A 19797-nucleotide genomic window follows, 5' to 3' on the forward strand; every position below is an offset into this window, starting at 1 on the left:
ACTAAGAAAACCTTCCTAGGCCCCGTGACGTGGTGGGCCGGCAAAATGCTTATATTTTACACTGCTGAGTGTTCAGAGGTAGACCATGGTTTGCTCTAGGTTTTGTCTAGCAGTGGCCTTGATGGCAATGAAGGTGTGAAATGTTCTCTTAATTTGCTTAAACAGCATTTTTTCCATTTAGTACTGCCTTACAAAAGTACACTTTATCCTAACCATGATATTCAAAAAAATAAAAAATTCACTCCTGGAGGATTTTTCTGAAGATCAGTGAGCAGTTCAACTGCTCTGGACAAACAAAGGACTCACAAACAACCATCATATTTATCACACATACAGGTCCTTTTCAAAAAATTAGCATATTGTGATAAAGTTCATTATTTTCCGTAATGTACTGATAAACATTAGACTTTCATATATTTTAGATTCATTACACACAACTGAAGTAGTTTCAAGCCTTTTATTGTTTTAATATTGATGATTTTGGCATACAGCTCATGAAAACCCAAAATTCCTATCTCAAAAAATTAGCATATTTCATCCGACCAATAAAAGAAAAGTGTTTTTAATACAAAAAAAGTCAACCTTCAAATAATTATGTTCAGTTATGCACTCAATACTTGGTTGGGAATCCTTTTGCAGAAATGACTGCTTCAATGCGGCGTGGCATGGAGGCAATCAGCCTGTGGCACTGCTGAGGTGTTATGGAGGCCCAGGATGCTTCGATAGCGGCCTTAAGCTCATCCAGGGTGTTGGGTCTTGCGTCTCTCAACTTTCTCTTCACAATATCCCACAGATTCTCTATGGGGTTCAGGTCAGGAGAGTTGGCAGGCCAATTGAGCACAGTAATACCATGGTCAGTAAACCATTTACCAGTGGTTTTGGCACTGTGAGCAGGTGCCAGGTCGTGCTGAAAAATGAAATCTTCATCTCCATAAAGCTTTTCAGCAGACGGAAGCATGAAGTGCTCCAAAATCTCCTGATAGCTAGCTGCACTGACCGCAGCTGACATGGCACCCCAGACCATCACTGACTGTGGGTACTTGACACTGGACTTCAGGCATTTTGGCATTTCCCTCTACCCAGTCTTCCTCCAGACTCTGGCACCTTGATTTCCGAATGACATGCAAAATTTGCTTTCATCCGAAAAAAGTACTTTGGACCACTGAGCAACAGTCCAGTGCTGCTTCTCTGTAGCCCAGGTCAGGCGCTTCTGCCACTGTTTCTGGTTCAAAAGTGGCTTGACCTGGGGAATGCGGCACCTGTAGCCCATTTCCTGCACACGCCTGTACACGGTGGCTCTGGATGTTTCTACTCCAGACTCAGTCCACTGCTTCCGCAGGTCCCCCAAGGTCTGGAATCGGTCCTTCTCCACAATCTTCCTCAGGGTCCGGTCACCTCTTCTCGTTGTGCAGCGTTTTCTGCCACACTTTTTCCTTCCCACAGACTTCCCACTGAGGTGCCTTGATACAGCACTCTGGGAACAGCCTATTCGTTCAGAAATTTCTTTCTGTGTCTTACCCTCTTGCTTGAGGGTGTCAATGATGGCCTTCTGGACAGCAGTCAGGTCGGCAGTCTTACCCATGATTGCGGTTTTGAGTAATGAACCAGGCTGGGAGTTTTTAAAAGCCTCAGGAATCTTTTGCAGGTGTTTAGAGTTAACTAGTTGATTCAGATGATTAGGTTAATAGCTCGTTTAGAGAACCTTTTCATGATATGCTAATTTTTTGAGATAGGAATTTTGGGTTTTCATGAGCTGTATGCCAAAATCATCAATATTAAAACAATAAAAGGCTTGAAACTACTTCAGTTGTGTGTAATGAATCTAAAATATATGAAAGTCTAATGTTTATCAGTACATTACAGAAAATAATGAACTTTATCACAATATGCTAATTTTTTGAAAAGGACCTGTATGTATATACACACAGTAGAGATTAAAATTAGAGAACAACCTACAGTTTGCTCAATTTTAAGGTCACAGCTTAGCTGCATTTTGCTGATATCCTAACAGGAGTAGAAGTGCAATAAAACCCTAGGACATCTTTGTGTAGTCAAAATATGTTTTAATTTTCCATTCCATACCTCTGTGATCAGCTTGCCCCTGGTCTTGGTGCGTTCCCGGTGGACGGCGCGTTTGCGTTTCTGGGTGAGGACTCTCTCTCGGGTGGTGCGGTACTCCAGGGCAAACTCACTGATGATCTTGCAGAACTGAGTTACTTTTGTGTCCCGCACCGAATAAGAAGGCTGGCCCAAGTACAGCAAAAAGGAATGAAACCTGCAATGTGAAGGAAGTAGAAGTTGAAGTACTGTATGCTCCAGTTCATCCTAATTAAAAAGTTAGGCACAGTCATTCATGCTCATCAACTTATGGGAAGCATCCAAATGAAGTTAGTATTTTTTATTTAACATGTTGAAGTATAAAATGCATTACAGTCGGGAGTTTTACCTATTAATAATGCGTCTGTGCACTACTTTCAGAATGATGATCCTTTCAGTACAGTCCTTCAGAAATTCTGTCATTTTGTTTTTCAAGTTAGGTTTAGTTTCGTGTTTGGCCATTACTTTCAGGTTGTCCCAAGACACTTTGCATTTTCTCTCCAACTGAATTAGGTTTTCGGACAGCTGCTCAAAATCCACCTGTGAGAAAAGAAAGGAGTGATAAATAATGAAGATAAACTATGTTATTTGCATAGTAACCTTCAAAAATAGAAACAGAACAGAAAAGAAACCCATGTGCACAGCAGTTTATTAATTAAAGGGATAGTTCACCCAAAAATAAAAATTCTGTCATTAATTACTCACTCTCATGTCATTCCAAACCTGTAAGACCTTTGTTCATCTTCAGAACACAAATCAAAATATTTTTGATGAAATCTGAGAGCTTTCTGATCCTCCATGGACAGAAATGATACTGCAGTACCACAGTCAAGGCACAACAAAGTAGTAAGGACATCATTAAAATAGTCCATGTGGCATCAATGAGTGAAGGTCTGAAGGGTTTGGAATGACATGAGGGTGAGTAATTAATTACAGAATTTTTATTTTTGGCTGAACTATCACTTTATTACAATGGCAACCTTTAACAAGATGCGCTGAAGAAAAAAAAACGCTAATATAAAAGCCTAGAAAGCAATGAAATGAAAATCCCAGCACAAATGAATAAATAATGTTGAACATGGTGTCTAAAAGGTAAGACAAATAGAACAAAGAAATCAAAAATGCATATGCAGAAGCATCCGAGTCACCTACTTTAGCAGAGCGTGTGACAGCAGAGATCTCAGAGTACAGGTCTGTCGTATCTGGGTAGTTTTCCACCACAAAATTGCAGGTATGATGAAGCAGAGACTGCCTGTGTACTGTGTCCTTCACCTCAGTAACCTTCTCCAAATAACTGAGCTCAAAGCCCTTAGCCTGCCAGAGAGACATGAAGTGCCAATTAAAGTCACTACGTGATGTTCAATGAACTCCTACATTAGCTTTGTTGGCAACTGGTGGGGAAAAAAAAATATTAGGACAACTACTCATCAAACTGAGTGGCACAAATTAAAGGACATCATGCTCTGAACAGTTATTAACTCTTAACTCTGCAAGTGGTACTTCTTTAAAGACCTTATTAAAACTGATTACATATTTTATGAATGATTCATGAAAGAAAAGTGTTCGCAAATACTGAATTACATAAATGTTCAAGCTTAAGAAGCCTGAATCAGTTTGATCTGTCTGCCCTGGTTCAAAACGAAAGTCTCCAGTACTTCCGTATACACGAGTTTAAAGAGTTCAAGAGGTCGTGACATAATTCAGCACAGAAAACGTGCCATGCAGAGTCTTAATCATATCTTATCTTCTTTAAGGTAAAAGCAAAAGATTAAGGCGTCAGCCCAGAGCTGCTCTAACTAATCACGCATGTCCATCAAGCTTCAGGACAGGCGCACCTGCCCTTAAAGGAGAAGTCCACCTCCAGAACAAAGATTTACAGATAATGCACTCACCCCTCATCACCCAAGATGTTCATGTTTTTTTTTCTTCAGTCGTAAAGAAATTATGTTTTTTGAGGAAAACATTTCAGCATTTTTCGCCGTATAGACTTCTATGGTGCCCCAAGTATGAACTTCCAAAATGTAGTTTAAATGCGGCTTCAAATGATCCCAAATGCGTTTGTAAATGATCCCAGCCGAGGAAGAAGGGTCTTATCTAGCAAAACGATCGGTTATTTTCATAAAAATAATACAGCTTATATACTTTTTAATGGCATACCTCGTCTTGTCTTACTCCGCCTGGACTGTTTTTTTCCGGTTCATGACAGTTAGGGTATGTCGAAAAACTCCCATCTCATGTTCTCTTCTTTGCATGTTCACTTTGCAAAGACTGGGTTGGTACTTCTGCAGTGATGTAGGATGATTTTGAAATGGTTTTTGAAGTTGAGGGAGAAAATATGATTGGAGTTTTTCAACATACCCTAACTGTCTTGAGCCAGAATACACAGAGTTCAGGAAGAACAAGACAAGACGAGCGTTTGAGATTAAAAAGTATTGTTTTCTTTTAAAATGAAAATAACTGATTGTTTCACTCGGTAAGACCCTTCTTCCTCGGCTGGGATCGTTTACAACCACATTTGGGATTGTTTGAAGCCACATTTAAATTGCATTTTTGGAAGTTCAAACTGGGGGCACCATAGCAGTCCTCTATATGAAGATAAATGCTGAAATGTTTTTCTCAAAAAACTATTTCTTTATGACTGAAGAAAGAAAGACATGAACATCTTGGATGACAAGGGGGTTAGTACATTATATGTAAATCGTTGTTCTGGAAGTGGACTTCTCCTTTAATACAGGTGACTCTGCTAGGGCGTACTGCGGAGGAGATGGAGCACTTACATTGGAGCTATTGAGGAAGTTGCCAATGGCCAGTAGTGTTGCTAGGATACGCTTGAAGGTTTTGTTCTTGGCGAGTTGTTCCATACCCAGTTTCAGGTCAAAAAGAGGCTCTGCAATCTCCTACAACATTCATGTGTGAGGGGCAGAAGAATGTGAGAGAAAGAGAGAGATTGTGAATGAATGTTTGGAAATAAAAAAGCCTCATCAAACACAAAGTCACTAGCAATTAAGGTCGGCAGAACTCAATTAAAGAAGCCTAAATTACTAAATTCCTACTGTCAGAGCTAGAGTTTAATGCAAAACTGAAACACTTTGGCTGTGAATAAACCTGAAATTGTGTTTTTTTTTTTTTTTTTGTCATAATAGTGTAATGCACTTGCACAAACAGCAATATGATAAAATAAACCAGTGTTCTATAAACAGTTACATTTATTAATTATAAACAATGCTTCAACTAATTAATATAATCTATTAACTGTATATCTAAGAATGCCAAGCAATGCAGCATTAGGTGTGTTTATGAGCATTTTGTTTTACAACTACTTCAAATGCAGCTTATCCAATCAGACTTCACAGTGGGAACTTCATCAGATATATATTATATATACACTATATTTTAAATATACAACATATACTATACAATATACTATATTTTAAAAAAAGTCTCTTATGCTCATCTTGATCAAAAATACAGAAAAACAACAGTAATATTGTGAAATATTATTACTGTTTAAAATAATTGGTTTTCTATTTTAATACGTTTTTAATTATAATTTATTCCTGTGATGCAAAGCTGAATTTTCAGTAGTAATTACTCCAGTCTTCAGCGTCACATGATATTTCAGAAATCATTCTAATATGCTGATTTATTGCTTCAATTATCAATGTTGCAAACAGTTGTGCTGCTTAATCTTTTTTTTTTTTAAAACCTTTTTAGGATTTTTTGATGAATAAAAAGTTTAAAAGAATAGTATTCATTCAAAATAGAAGTCTTTTCTAACAGTATATAAGTCTTTGCTTTCACGTTTTATAAATGTAACATTCTTGCTGAATAAAAGTATCAATTTCTTTCAAAAAAAGAAAGATAAAATAAAAATGTACAAAAGTTGTTATATACTATTGTTAAAAAAAAGATTTCTCTTTTAAATAAATTGTTCTTTTTAACTTTTTATTTATTAAAGAATCCTGAAAAAAAAAAAAAAAAAAAAAAAAAAGTATGAAAGGTTCCAACAAAATATTAGGCAGCACAACTGTTTTCAACACTGATACTAAATCAGCATGATAGAATGATTTATGAAGGACCATGTGACACTGAAGACTGGAGTAATGATGATGAAAATTCAGCTTTGCATCACAGAAATAAATTACATTTTCAATAGATTCACATAGAAAAGAGATATTTTACATTGAAACAATATTTTACAATATCACTGTTTTTTTTCGTGATTTTTGATCTAATATAAGAAAATAAAAAATAAAAAAATAAAATTGATCTTAAAACTGATCCCATGTGACGAAATGGAAATGTGTTTCTCTGTTACCTGTCTTGCATAATCAAAAACAATAAACACCTTGTTCAAAAAAAAAAAAAAAAAAAAACTGATCCCAAACTTTTGAACAGCAGTGTATCAAATATATAATGCTTACAAATAAACTACTGAAAGACTGAGGTAAGGCTTTGTTTTGTTTTGGCAAGAAATCAATACTTTTACATTAAAATGATAAAAAGTGAGAGTTAAAAAAAAAAAAAAAAGTTCTGTTCAAAGAATCCTGAAATAAAATGTATCGGCATTTCCAAAAAATTCTTTGCCATCACAGGAATACATTTAATTAAAGTGATTTTTAATTAAAACAGTTATTTTAATAACACTGTTATGGTGTATTAAATGGTCACCTTTGCATGATGTAATATAACTTAGACTAGAACATAAAGTAGTAACTGTTTAGATAATTAATCATTTTATTATGATCATGCTACTGCAGGAAACAAGTTTTCATTCCAAGTATAAACTTCGTATATAAAGAGGATTTATTGTCATAGGGCTCTGACCTTCTCCAGGGTCTCGTAGTTCAGTTTAAAGGCCCATAGCTGTAATCTGGCCGTGAGGCCACTGATGGAGGAGAGAGCGAGCAGGAACTGCTCCGCTGTACCCAGCGGTACATCAGGATTGGCCAGCTGTGCCTCCTGAATCTTCTGTTTCTCTTCATCTGTTGGAGTCATGGTCAGGATTTTCTACAGGTGGATGGAAGCAGAGGATATTTTACATTAGATTTGTACTGTACAAATGAATCACCTGAATCTTTATTAATTCCATTCTATTTTTATAAGAAGGAAAAAGAAATAAACTGATATTTACTGTATGCTCAAAACAGAAATGAGGGAATGTTTAAACAAATTAAATGGGCTACTACTGCCCCCTGGTGGATGCTTGCGCTACATTACCTCAATACCCTCTTTACTGATGGCAAACTCGTCAAAGGTGAGGATTGCACTTTTGATGACATGTATAGCAGGCAAAACAGTCATGCCAATGTTGATGGCATTGCTCCTCTTAGGATCAAGCACTAAAATTGCTGCTTTCTTGGTCTCAGCACCTTTCTGTAGTAAAAGGATAAAACCATTTATAGCATGGACTGGCCATAAAAAGCTGTAGCTTTAACATTTATTCATCCATTTATTCAATAACAGAATTCCCCCTGTGATGTGATTTAACTCTTTTAGTAGCTGAATGGCTTTAGTAAATTGGTAAATTTTCATTCTTGTGTAATACTGAATGGTTTATTCTTAAACAAGTATGCCAGTTTGAGTTGTCTGGCATACATGCTGTTACTTGTACACTGCTCTCCAAAAGTTTGGAAAGCATCAGCATAAATCCTTATCATTTTTCGGTTCAAATACATTAAAGTAACTTGACATTATCATTGAAGACCAGCAACAATAATTTTCATTTTGATTACATAATAATGGCATATATACATGTCAAAGTCAGACATGCCCCTTTGCCAGCTGTGATGCCTGGTTACTGGTTTAAACTTGGCTCAAGTTTTTAAAAGATTTTTGGTTCAGCACACCTTAATAGCTTCAACAATTGATTGGCAATTAAGTTTAGAATACAATGTATTAGCTGCTAATGGTGGATATTTTGATTAATCGAAAATGTACGTTTTTTCTATGTATAAACTGTTTATGTAATAAAATATGTTTTTGTAGTTTGTGTTGTCCCTTTTCAGTGCAAAATTATCACAAATTAAAAAGGATTCATGCTAATATTGTCCAAAACCCCACTTTTCTAGGGCGTTTCCAAACTTTTGGAGGGCAGTGTATATATAAGATGAATAAGACTGTATACCGTAGCTGTATTTGCATACAAATGTGTTTTGTAAAAATACTAAAAATTAATAATAATACATGTTCTTATTAAAGAATTTAAATAAATACTGATCATGGCACCTTTGCAACTGGAAGATCCTTTCCTTTGGACTCAAACAGGTGCTCTAGCTTAGCTGTATCGACTGCAACCTTATCAAGCGAAGCCCACACTGTGCCCCGCCCAAACTTGCACTTCCTGGGGCTGTCGGGCTGCTTAAGCTCCTTCCAGAACAGCTTGACCGTTTTCCGTTTCTTCAGAAAAGCTGGATCATTTCCTTGAAATGGGGACGGAGGGAGGAGTCCTGGAGGAGGAGGTGGCACACTCAAACCTCCAGGAGGAGGTGGAGGAGGAGGGGGTGGAGCCAGACTAGAAGGTCCAGGAGGAGGAGGGGGTGGTGGCGGCGGCGGAGGAGAGCCCAGTCCCGGCATTGGAGGAGGGGGTGGCGGTACTCCATTAGGCAAGCCAGTGTCAAAAGTGTCTATATCCAGCACGTCGATATCCTCCTCCTCCATCAGATCGGAGAAGTCAAGATCTTTAATCCGCAGAGGTCTGGAGCTGGGCTGCAGCTTCTCCCAGGCATCCCGACTACCCCTTGATAATGGTGTCATCATTGTCTTCTCTAAACTCTGTGAATGAGTTTCAGCTTCAATACTGTACTGTGGATGCAGCTTCCTGTTCCGTTCCTCCTCTAGCTTGGCACGAGCGGCCTGAGCAGTACCCTCAAGGCTCTCCAGCTCCGCCCGCCTGGACGTGTCCTCTGTGTGCTGAGAAGAGCAAGACTGCAGTCTGGAGAGCCGCCCGGCCATACTGGTGATCCCATGGTCCTCAAGTGCACTTTCCAGACTAGGACTTTTTAGGCCTCCAGAAGTATTGTTGTTTTTGGAGTAAAGCATATCCAACATGAACTTCCTGTCATTAGAGAGGGTGCTGTGCTGTTCCACTGCACTGCCCTGACGCTGCAAACCACCCTCTAGAGGAAACAAAAAAAAAAAAAAAAAAAAGTGCTGAAGGAAAAATATTAGGGATTAGGAGTGTGTGATAATCACAAAAATAAAGTATAGAAAGAATAGAAAATATCTTGTTATTTTCTGGAATTTTGTCAACAACAATAATTAGATGATATTTTGCTGAGCGTGTTGTTGTGCTGGTATTTTGGCAGGTTTAGGAATACTGTGGACATATTCTGTGCAGTGGTTAGTTTGCAAGAGTAACAGAACTTGATTAAATTGATTTTTATCTTTTATAGGCATTCTTGCCTTTAAATGGCCAATTTTTTTCTAACCTAGCTAAATGTATGCATCACCTTTTGTGTCAAATTCTTACATTTAATCAATAAATTCAAAGAATAAGAGGTCTGTTAGGTCTGTTACCAATCAAAGGAAATCAGTATCAACAAAATTTGTGTTTGCAATGCAGAGGTGGCATTCACAGACTGTTTAATGCAGGACGTGACAGCGGTTAACCTGCGGTTAACAATGTCTGTTTGTCTCCAAAAAGGAGATGAATTGTTGAATTTTTTTGTTTTCTTTGTGTACAAAACAATTTTTCGTAGCTTTGTAAAATTACGGTTGAACCCCTGATGTCACATAGATTATTTTAACGATCTCCTTGCTACGTTCCTTGACATTGATCATGTTACTTACATTGCTGTCTATGGGAGAGCTGTCGGTGTGCATCAAAAATATCTTAATTTGTCTTGCGAATGCAAACAAAGCTTTTACAGGATTGGAACAATATGGAGGTAAAGTGATTAATGACAAAATTTTCATTTTGTGGTGGAGTAACCCTTCAAATATAAACCTAAAATCGCCAGTAGTTGGTGGCAAATCACTGCATGAGTGAATCATTGATTCATTGATCCGCCATGTGTTGCTCAGAAACGTAAAATATTTCTGCTGGCTTTGTTTTAAATTTTCATCATCTACGAAATACTGCAAAAACTACAACTGTTGTGTCCAAAATGTAAGTCACTTAATATTAACTTGCTGTTTATTAAGCTGTTCATCAAATCAATTTCATATTTGCAGTTGTGCTGATATTAGGAGACAAACGTCACTCTTTGTGTGATATTAACTATATCAGGTAATACAGATGCTCTCAAATGATTAAACAATTAATCGCATCCAAAAAAGTTTTTGTTTACATAATATGTGTGTACTGTGTATATTTATTATGTATATATAAATACACACACAGTATATATTTTGAAAATACTGACATGTATTTACACGTATATATTTATATTCATAATTTATATTATACTTAAATATATTTAAACACAATATATATACTTTTTTCTGAAATATATACATTCATTCATGAGTATATATATATTTATTATATATATATATATATATATATATATGCATAAATATCCACAGTACACACTCATTATGTAAACAAAAACTTTTATTTTGAATGTGATTGATTGTGATTAATCAATTATTAATCAATTAAACTCACATAAAACAAACTTCTCTTTTCGTTTTATTAGTCTGTCACTAGAGGTCCTCTGGTGTTTGTTTTATGTGAGTGCGAATCATAGTTTTGTATAAAAGTGATTTAATGGATTGACGCACCTAAACGAAAAACTGAATCATGGAAGAGCGTGGTGCAAACAACTTGTGGAACAGCACTAACACACGAAAGTCATACGACGGCATTTTTGCCCACTTATCTTGAATTTTGGGGAATTCTAAATGTTCTTTTGTAGACCAAGTCACGCAGTGAAATGTGTATGCGTAGTAGTCTAACCTACATCTCAGGGTATCTGTGCACTCTCTAAATGTGTTTTTGTTTGGACTTTGCTATATACTCAATGTCAAATCGCATATCATTTAAACAACCATTTACAATATTGTTGCAGACGATAAATATTGCACACCCCTATTAGGGATGAACAATATATTAGTACCATACAGTGAAGATTATTGCCCAATATTAGTGTTTTTGTATTTATTTATTATTTAACATAGATGATGGACATAACTGCCCTGGAATTATCTACGGAGATACATTTCCATGGACTGCAGATGAAAAAAAAAAAAGAAGTGTATTATGGCTGTACTATAATAAACATTGTTACATATCTAAATTATATTAGATTATTAAAAAAATTACATATATACATTATGCTGAATATATTATTGTGCATGTGCATTAACTTGAAATCAGTTTAAAAACTGAAATCAGTTGTTATGCTACAAATGATGCTACAAATTACAAGTTTATTTAAAATTCTACACAAAATAGTATCAGCCATGTATCATGTTATTGGTCAAAACATGTAATAATCTTTCACTATAACAGCAGCAGGCTAAGAGAGACATCCTACCTTCAAAATGCCCAGTGCAAGCACAGACTGTGTTGTTCCCACATGCTACCATCCTCTAGTTTCAATAACCCAGTGCAGACTATTAGCAGTAACTCCTCTGAGCTCTAACAGCATTGTAGTTCTAACTGTCTAAAAGCTCATAAAGCCAAAACGGAAACTGAAAATGGGAGATCCCCATCTCCAAATCTAAACAGTTTACATCTCTGCCCTCTACTTCGGCTAATTTACAATCCCTGGGCGAAAGGCCTGTTAGTGGCTGTGTCATTTGGAACACGTCCAATAAAGGAAGAGATGGAATCACTCTCGAATATTTCCACTTTGAAGATTTCTGCTTGAAATAAAGCTCTTGACTTTCTAAAGCAGCCCTCACACTGAAGTGCTTGACTATTGCTCAGCGCCAGAGATTTTCAATGGGCAGGAAACAGGTCAAGAAACCAATAGATGCTTAGCAGAGTTGCTTATTAAATTAAATTTGAACAAAATGTCTCAAAAAGCCATGTCTGCTTTACATGGTTGTTTGGGAATACAACTGAACTTTTGTTTAAGAGTGACAGCTTGGTAAATTAGGTATGTGGATGACATGCTGTTTGTTCATGTCTTAGGTAGAGAGAGCAGCAGTATGAATGACATGATGAAGAATGACAGAGACGGTTGTGGTGGGAATGGAATGTCTTGCCTGCTTCATTGTGGGTTGTTGATGTGTCCTCTGGCTGCTCCAGGGTGTGCCTGGTCAAGTTAACCCCTTGAGACTCCTGACCACTAATAGATCCTGCAAGACAAGACATACACATACACATTTAGAAAAAAAAAAACACAATCTCACAAAGAAAGATCTAGCAGTGCCTTAATCATACAAAAACTTTATATACATCCATACACAAGGTTATATAACAGTTGTGAATATGTGACACCTCATGAAGCATACAATATATACCTAAAACAGTTCTGTCCATGCTGCTAATCTACTTTACACATCTTATCAGTTTTGATTTGAGAAAATGTTTTTTAAACCAGGATCACACAGGAAACTCATAAAAACTAAACACAGACCACATGTTAACAGCGTTGTTTTGTTATTTATACACTGTTATGGTATTTATAAATTATTTTAAATTAGCTTTTTTTTTTTTTCATTTTAAAACATTAAATTCTAGTTGTTGTGTAATGTGCTTTAGTCATATTTAATGTATTTTAATATAAGAAATGAACATCTATTTAGCTTTTGTATTTTTATTTCAGTTTTAGTTAATATTTTAGTATTTTAATTTTTATTTCACTTTTTAGTTAATATTTTAGTTATTTTTAACAAAAATAATTTTATTTTAACTTTGTTCCAACAAAAAAAAAAAAGAAAAAAAAAAAAACATTAGTTATTTCTTCATCCAATATTTATATTTTAACTTTGTTCCAACAAAAAAAAAAAAAAAAAAAGTTTTCAATGGTCAATGGAAACAAAAATTCTTCAAAACATCTAAAGTCTAAAACAACGTGAGGGCGAGTAAATAACAATTTTAATTTTTGGATGAACTATCAACTTCACAAACTGCATATCGTAGTTTATAAGTGCTTAACTACTTAATTTACTGCTGATGAAATATAGCTTTTTATACGCAGCAGTGATGTGGACAAGTGGTTGCACATTTAATTAGCGACTTTCAGCCCTTCAGGACCTAAGATTCCAGAAGAACAACACAAAAAGATCATCTCAACCTTACAACATTAATCAAGTCAGGCAACTTCCCATCTACATAAGCCAGACGACACAGTTGCAAGCAATACTTAAAAGCGTGCAGCTCTAAAAAGCACTCAAAACCATCACAGCTGGAATGCTGCTGAAAGTTATGAATCTCAGCAAGACACATTACATAATCGTGACAAACTTTCTCTAGAACAATCTGAGCACATTCCAGACTTGACCATTAACATTATGCGCAGTAACCTCAAGGACTTGACATACAGAGTGTAGACAAGCTTGTTATTCTTCATGACATGCACACGCACAGACAAATAAATGACCACAAATACGTTGACACACTCATAAGCATTGGGGTTTAGTAAAGCTTCACTGATCAGAAAGATTAAGGTGTCGGATCATGACTGAAGTCCTGATAGAAAGACAAGCAGAGGAAGAGAACAAACTACAAAAAGAGTAGTGGAGAGATCGAAAAGCAGGTTGAAAAGGAAGAAATCTGTACATATTTCAAAGGACAACAGTGTGACATTGTAAGGAACAGAAGGTCAGGGTATCAGCACCTGCGGTGGTTGAGCTGGAGACCGGCTGCTCGGCTTCAGTAGATGCTTCTACGTCTGGAGACGCCACACTCTCGCTTAAAGAAGGTTTCTCATGTGCGCCGAATGACTTCCTTTTCTTCTCCCACTGGGATGCAGCCAGACTACGCAAGAAATTGTCTCTATAAAGCCAACGGAGAAGAAGCACTCATTTAGTGAGCTGTAAATGGAGGGTTGGGTGTCATAAGTGTTCTGATTCTGAGGATAAGTTATATATAGTAGACCTGCTCTGAAATGAGCAGTTGCAAAATACACTGAAACCATAAACTAGTTCAAATCACAATAGCATATACTAAATTTAAGCTTTCAGGACTAAATACTTTCAGTTAGTCCAGACTTTTCTTTTATTTACCAAAGGAAAAAAAAAAAAAAAAAATAAGATTTTTTTTTTAAAAAGTTAATTATACACTTGTTTGATACCATGCAGTTATACTGCAAAGAGACAACAGATCAAAATGTTCACTTACACAAAAAAATGCACAAGAAGACAATGTGGAATTGGATCCGATCACAGAAATCAAAATCTCAATCTCTGTCTGACAAAGCCCACCACCACAACCACCACCACGGCCACCATATAAATTATTCTTATAAAGTATTTCCCACAATTTTTATCTTATTTATTTCTAAGCTTATATACATAGAAAACAATGCAGAAAACTAATTTTCTGCTTGATTACTTTCAAAAACCACCATGCTGATCAGGTTTGTTAAGCATTGGCTCTCCCCATAGTGATCCACCAGAAGAAATGTGAAAATCTCAGTGTTACACTGAGGCATGTGTGCCAAGAATAAACTGCTTCACATGAATGACATTTATATGGAAGCCCATTTTCACCACTGAAGTTAATGCAACTTATTTCACAAATGTTTTTTCTCAGAATTGCGTGATACAAACTCACAATTCTGAATGTTTTCTGATAATTATGAGATATAAATGAGTTTATAGTAGAATTGGGAACTTATATCTTGCAATTCTGAATTTATTTCTCAGAATTGTGAGTTTTTTTTGTTATTCAGACTTTATAACTTGCAATTGCGAGTTTATATCACACAATTCTGAGATGTAAACTTGCAATTGTGAGAAAAAAAGTCAGAATTGAGAGATAAAAAGTTGCAATTACGTTTTTTTTTTTTTCAGTGGCAGAAACGGGCTTCCATACATTCATGATGAAATCTTCTGTAAGGTTTGTGTTTTTTTAAATTTGCTGAGAAAGGCAGTAGATAAGAATGTAATTGTTAAACCCAATGCCATTAAAACTTGTTAATTCTATAAATATGACCCTGGACCACAAAACCAGTCATAGGTAGCAATAGCCACTGTATGGTTCAAAATTATTTTCTTTTATGCCAAAAATCATTAGGATATTAAGTAAAGATCATGTTCCATGAAGATATTTTGTAAACCTTCTTGCCATAAATATATCAAAACTTAAATTTTGATTAGTAATGTGCGTTACTAAGAACATTTGAACAACTTTACACATAATTTTCTCAATATTTTGATTTTTTTGCATCCTCAGATTCCAGATAATCAAATAGTTGTATCTCAAACAAATATTGTCCTATACTAACAAACCATAAATTAATGGAAAACTTATTTATTCAACTTTCAGTTGATGTATAAATCTCAATTTCAGAAAATTGACCCTTATGACTGGTTTTGTGGTCCAGGGTCACATATGTAGAATTATTAATATTATAAGTATTATACAATGTGAAGTTAAAAATAAAAAGCCAAACTAAAGGTTATTATTCACACATAGCCTCAGTTTGAGCACAGCAGCTGAGTTAGCCCCCAAACACCTGGCTGCATGCTGATGTATGCAGAAAGAGTTTATAACCATACAGAGCTACTGTATACTTACTCATAATTCCTCAGAACTGGCAAGTCTCTATTCACAGTCTCTGGACTGAAGAGAAACACTTCAATTTAAACACTTCACCCATATCACTTCTGTTAGCTACACTGCACAAGGCTTATTAACTGTATAGAAAACACCTTTAGAAAAACCTGTTCACATTTAACCACATCTGGTTTAGCTTTGGCTTTTAAAGCTTTGAAAAAACATCTTTGTAGATTTTTCTGGCAATTTCAACAATAGCAATTTTTTCCATGAATGGGGATATGACTGCAGCCCATAAAAAGACAGGAGATAAAGTCATTTTTGAGTAGCAGCTTCAGATGAAAGAAGAACTTTACTTTTCCCATTAAAGAAAACAGAAAATAAAGTATGACAATGAATGGGAAAAGGTCACAGAGGAAAGAAGTATTGTCCATTAAAATAAAAAGGTAATTCTCTCACTATTAAACTTTGCTAAACATTCTCCACTAATGTTACCAGAAATCATAAATATCCGAGTAGCATAGCAAACTATAAAAGGAAAATAATCATTTAAAAAGTTAAACATGCACTAAATGTACCTATTAAAACTTCTTGATTTTGTTAGAATATTTTCTTGTGGATTCGTCTTTGGCAGATGTAACAGATCGATTTAATTTATTCCAAAAATTCCAGCCAGCAGTTGTTTCCTCCAACCCTCCCACTATGACTTTGTCTCCCCAAAATGACTAAGCATCACAATGATTTAAAGTGCTAGCACCTCCAAAAGCCACATTCTTTGGCTACGCAGCTACTCACCAAACACTGTCTGCCTGGTGCTGTCTGTAAAAGGAAAGAGCGAAGCAAAGCGCAGGAATGTTGGGCGCCACAGCAGTGGTGGAAGAGATTAGGAGACGTGCCAAATATTATGAGAGAAGAGAGGAGAGGAGTGAAAGATGCAGGGGGAGACGGAAAGAGAGAAAACACACAAAGAGAGACAGAGAGAAAACAAGATAGGTAAATCAGGTAACTGGCAAAAACTAAGCAAAATAGAAAAAAAAAAAAAAAAAAAAAAAAAAAAAAAAACAGGCAAAGAACATTAAAGAAAGCAAAATTTTTACAATGTAAAAAATACAAACAGAATATTTGAGTAAAGTAGAAAGAAGAAAGTAAGAAACACACCTGATCTTAAGCATTAGAGGGAAAATAATAGGACTAATCCTTAAATTAAAGTTCAGAAAACTATTAAGTAAACACTAACATTTTTTACATTTTCAGTATTTTTTAAGACCTCAAAAATGTAAGACTTACCTATAATTCCACAGTTAATGCAGTAGATTCCCGTATGAATTGTTTATCGCCGATCACACTGTTCAAAGCAGCTCAAGCCATTTAACTTATCCTTGTTTGGCTCCTTTAAGTTCTTCCCAAAATATTCCCATGCCCTGCCTTCTCTAATACCTACACCTCCTTCCACATCTTTTTCCTCTGCCTTTTCCCCTCACTCCTCCTATCACAGGATCAGTTGCTTACTTACTTGAAGACTCGCTTTCCCTCCGTCCGGCTGGGTTGCTCTGCTGCCGTTGGGGAAGGGATCATCGGAGGAGAGTCCGTTTCTGTGAAAGACGCTCTGTGGAGAGACAGTTAGTTAGTGCAAGCTAAAGACTATAGCACGGTATGGGCAGTTTCATGCGAATCGGGTCCAAACATACACAAACACAAATAGACAGTGCATGTCAGTAAACGTGCGTCTCTCCATGCTCTCCAAAATACACATTATTTAAAGGCACATTGTTTTGTTTCATAAAACAACATCTAAATTTCATAGTCTCCTTTTTTATGGATACAATACTGATACAGCTCCTTCAAGAAAAACTATTGACTATAAAGTTAGCATATGTCAATGCTTTTGATATTTTTTTTCAGGTATTTTATTTACATTTTTCAAACCATTTTTGTAACAATTTATGTATTTGCTGTCACTTTTGATCACTTTAATGCATCCTTGCTGAAGTATTAATTTCCTTCAACTACTTAAAAAAATATCCTCAAATTCTACACCTATAATAATAAAAATTGTAACACTGGTAAGGTTCATTAGTTAAAGTTAGTTAACAACATTAGTTAACTAAGAATAAGCAATACTCCTACAGCATTTATTAATCTTAGTTAATTTCGGGCATTTGACAATGGTTTTTCCAGACACAAATAAAACAAGTCATATCACAATAAACACTTATTATTTTTGAAGCACACACCCAAATGTCTTGATAACCTATTAAATTAATTTATATTTGAGGTAATTTTCATGCTTAAATGAAGAGTAGAATGAGCAACTTTACAAAATCAGTTTCACGCTGGTGTTGTCTTTCTCTCCCTGAACTCTGTGTATTCTGGCTCAAGACAGTTAGGGTATGTCGAAAAACTCCAATCGTATTTTCTCCCTCAATTTCAAAAATAATTTCAAAATCATCCTACATCGCTGCAGAAGTTCCGACCCAGTCTTTACAAAGTGAACATGCAAAGAAGATCAAACACCCTTAACAAAAAAGGTAAAACAGCGATATAGGACGATTTTGAAGTTGAGGGGGAAAATACGGTCAGAGTTTTTCGACATACCCTAACTGTGTGGAGCTAGAATACACAGATTTCAGGGAGAGTAAGACAACACCAGCGTTTAAGATTAAAAAATATATAAATTGTATTATTTTTATGAAAATAATTTAGATAAGACCCGTCTTCCTCGGCTGGGGTTGTTTACAACTGCATTTGGGATCATTTGAAGCTGCATTTAAACTCCAATTTGGAAAATCCTGAAATGTTTTCCTCAAAAAACAATTTCTTTATGACTGAAGAAAGAAAGACATTATTTGTAAATTGTTGTTCTGGAATTGGACTTCTCTTTTAACATTAGTTAATGTATGTTAACAACATGGTAACTAACATGAACAAACAATGAACTATACATTTATTACAGTTTTTATTCATCTTTGTTAATGCTAGCTAATAAAAAGTCAATAATTGTTTGTTCATGTTAGTTTACAGTGAATGAACTAACATTAACTTGATTTGATTTTGACTTTAATAAGGCATTTGTAAATCCTAAAATTAACATCAAGATTAATAAATGCCGTAGAAGTTCTTAGATTCTTAACTAATGTACTTAACTAATGAACCTTTTTGTAAAGTGCTATCAATAACAATAACAACAAGTAGTAGCAGTATAGTCATGAACGTAATCAATTCATATAATTACTACATCAGTATATTTTCAAAAACTAATAAATGCCTATCAGCACTGGCCAGCTGTAACAGCAGTTTGCTAATCTAATATATGTGATGCTTCTTCAGATGGATCACTTTGAACCCTCCTGCTGCTTCATTAGAGTCAGCACTTTTATTTATCCTTTTGCAGACGAGCTGACATCATGGCTGCAGTGAGCGGACAGCTGTGAGAGGCTTCTCCTGCGGTCCTGCTCGAGAGAGCAGCATTCAGGACTTCTTTAGTGTGCTACAATAATCCTCTCTCCTCTTGCCAAACACTCACTGCAAAACCTTCCTGTCTCCATTTGTTCAGGGCGCTATTATGGAATATTTATTATCCGTTTCAGTAGTCTTGTTCTGTGTGGACATTAATTTCACTTTTTATATTTGTGATGCACCTTTTCAACAGTCAGATAATAAATAAGACAAAAAAAAATACATATGTGTGAGTGTTAAATGTTGTGATCATTGTTAGTTCGGAAAAGCTTGAAATGAGATGAATTTATTGTTGAAGTTACTCTGGCTTACTGACCTACAACATCAATCCAAAATAACAATAAAAAATCCAGATTACTTTGAAAATAATAATATGAGCTTTAAACTGGCCTCAGATCAGTAGCCAGGACAAGTTCAACAAACATCAAACAATTAGTCAAAGGTACAAAAGCCGAAAGTGATGTAAATGTGATACAGACCTGCTGGAGCTGCTTGAGGTTTCCTCTGTTATAGACCTCTCCTTTTTTAACCTCCGTCTAGAAATCCCCATGTGAGCTATGTACTGACTCATAAAAGAGCGCCCCCTAGTGAATGGCCGAGGAATTGTGGGAGGAAAGAAAGAGAGG

General features: G+C 35.7%; 1 protein-coding gene across 7 annotated transcripts in view; it reads right to left on the reverse strand.

Moving 5' to 3' along the window:
* fhod1 (formin homology 2 domain containing 1) overlaps window positions 1–19797 on the reverse strand; it is a 56823-nt gene that overhangs the window by 5715 nt on the left and 31311 nt on the right. For 2 of the 7 annotated variants that reach the window (XM_051116139.1, XM_051116144.1), the window contains exons 12-24: window positions 19651–19755; window positions 17229–17321; window positions 16511–16534; window positions 15737–15781; window positions 13833–13990; window positions 12256–12348; window positions 8326–9215; window positions 7318–7473; window positions 6925–7107; window positions 4875–4994; window positions 3250–3411; window positions 2447–2637; window positions 2083–2275 (exon numbers count right to left, since the gene is read on the reverse strand). In XM_051116139.1, the coding sequence (XP_050972096.1) occupies window positions 2083–2275; window positions 2447–2637; window positions 3250–3411; window positions 4875–4994; window positions 6925–7107; window positions 7318–7473; window positions 8326–9215; window positions 12256–12348; window positions 13833–13990; window positions 15737–15781; window positions 16511–16534; window positions 17229–17321; window positions 19651–19755 (2413 nt within the window). The remainder of the gene's footprint in view (window positions 1–2082; window positions 2276–2446; window positions 2638–3249; window positions 3412–4874; window positions 4995–6924; window positions 7108–7317; window positions 7474–8325; window positions 9216–12255; window positions 12349–13832; window positions 13991–15736; window positions 15782–16510; window positions 16535–17228; window positions 17322–19650; window positions 19756–19797) is intronic. The other 5 variants (XM_051116140.1, XM_051116142.1, XM_051116141.1 and 2 more) reach the window with 5 other exon arrangements.

Source organism: Labeo rohita, chromosome 7 (assembly GCF_022985175.1).
Source record: "Labeo rohita strain BAU-BD-2019 chromosome 7, IGBB_LRoh.1.0, whole genome shotgun sequence".
Lineage (NCBI taxonomy): Eukaryota > Metazoa > Chordata > Actinopteri > Cypriniformes > Cyprinidae > Labeo > Labeo rohita.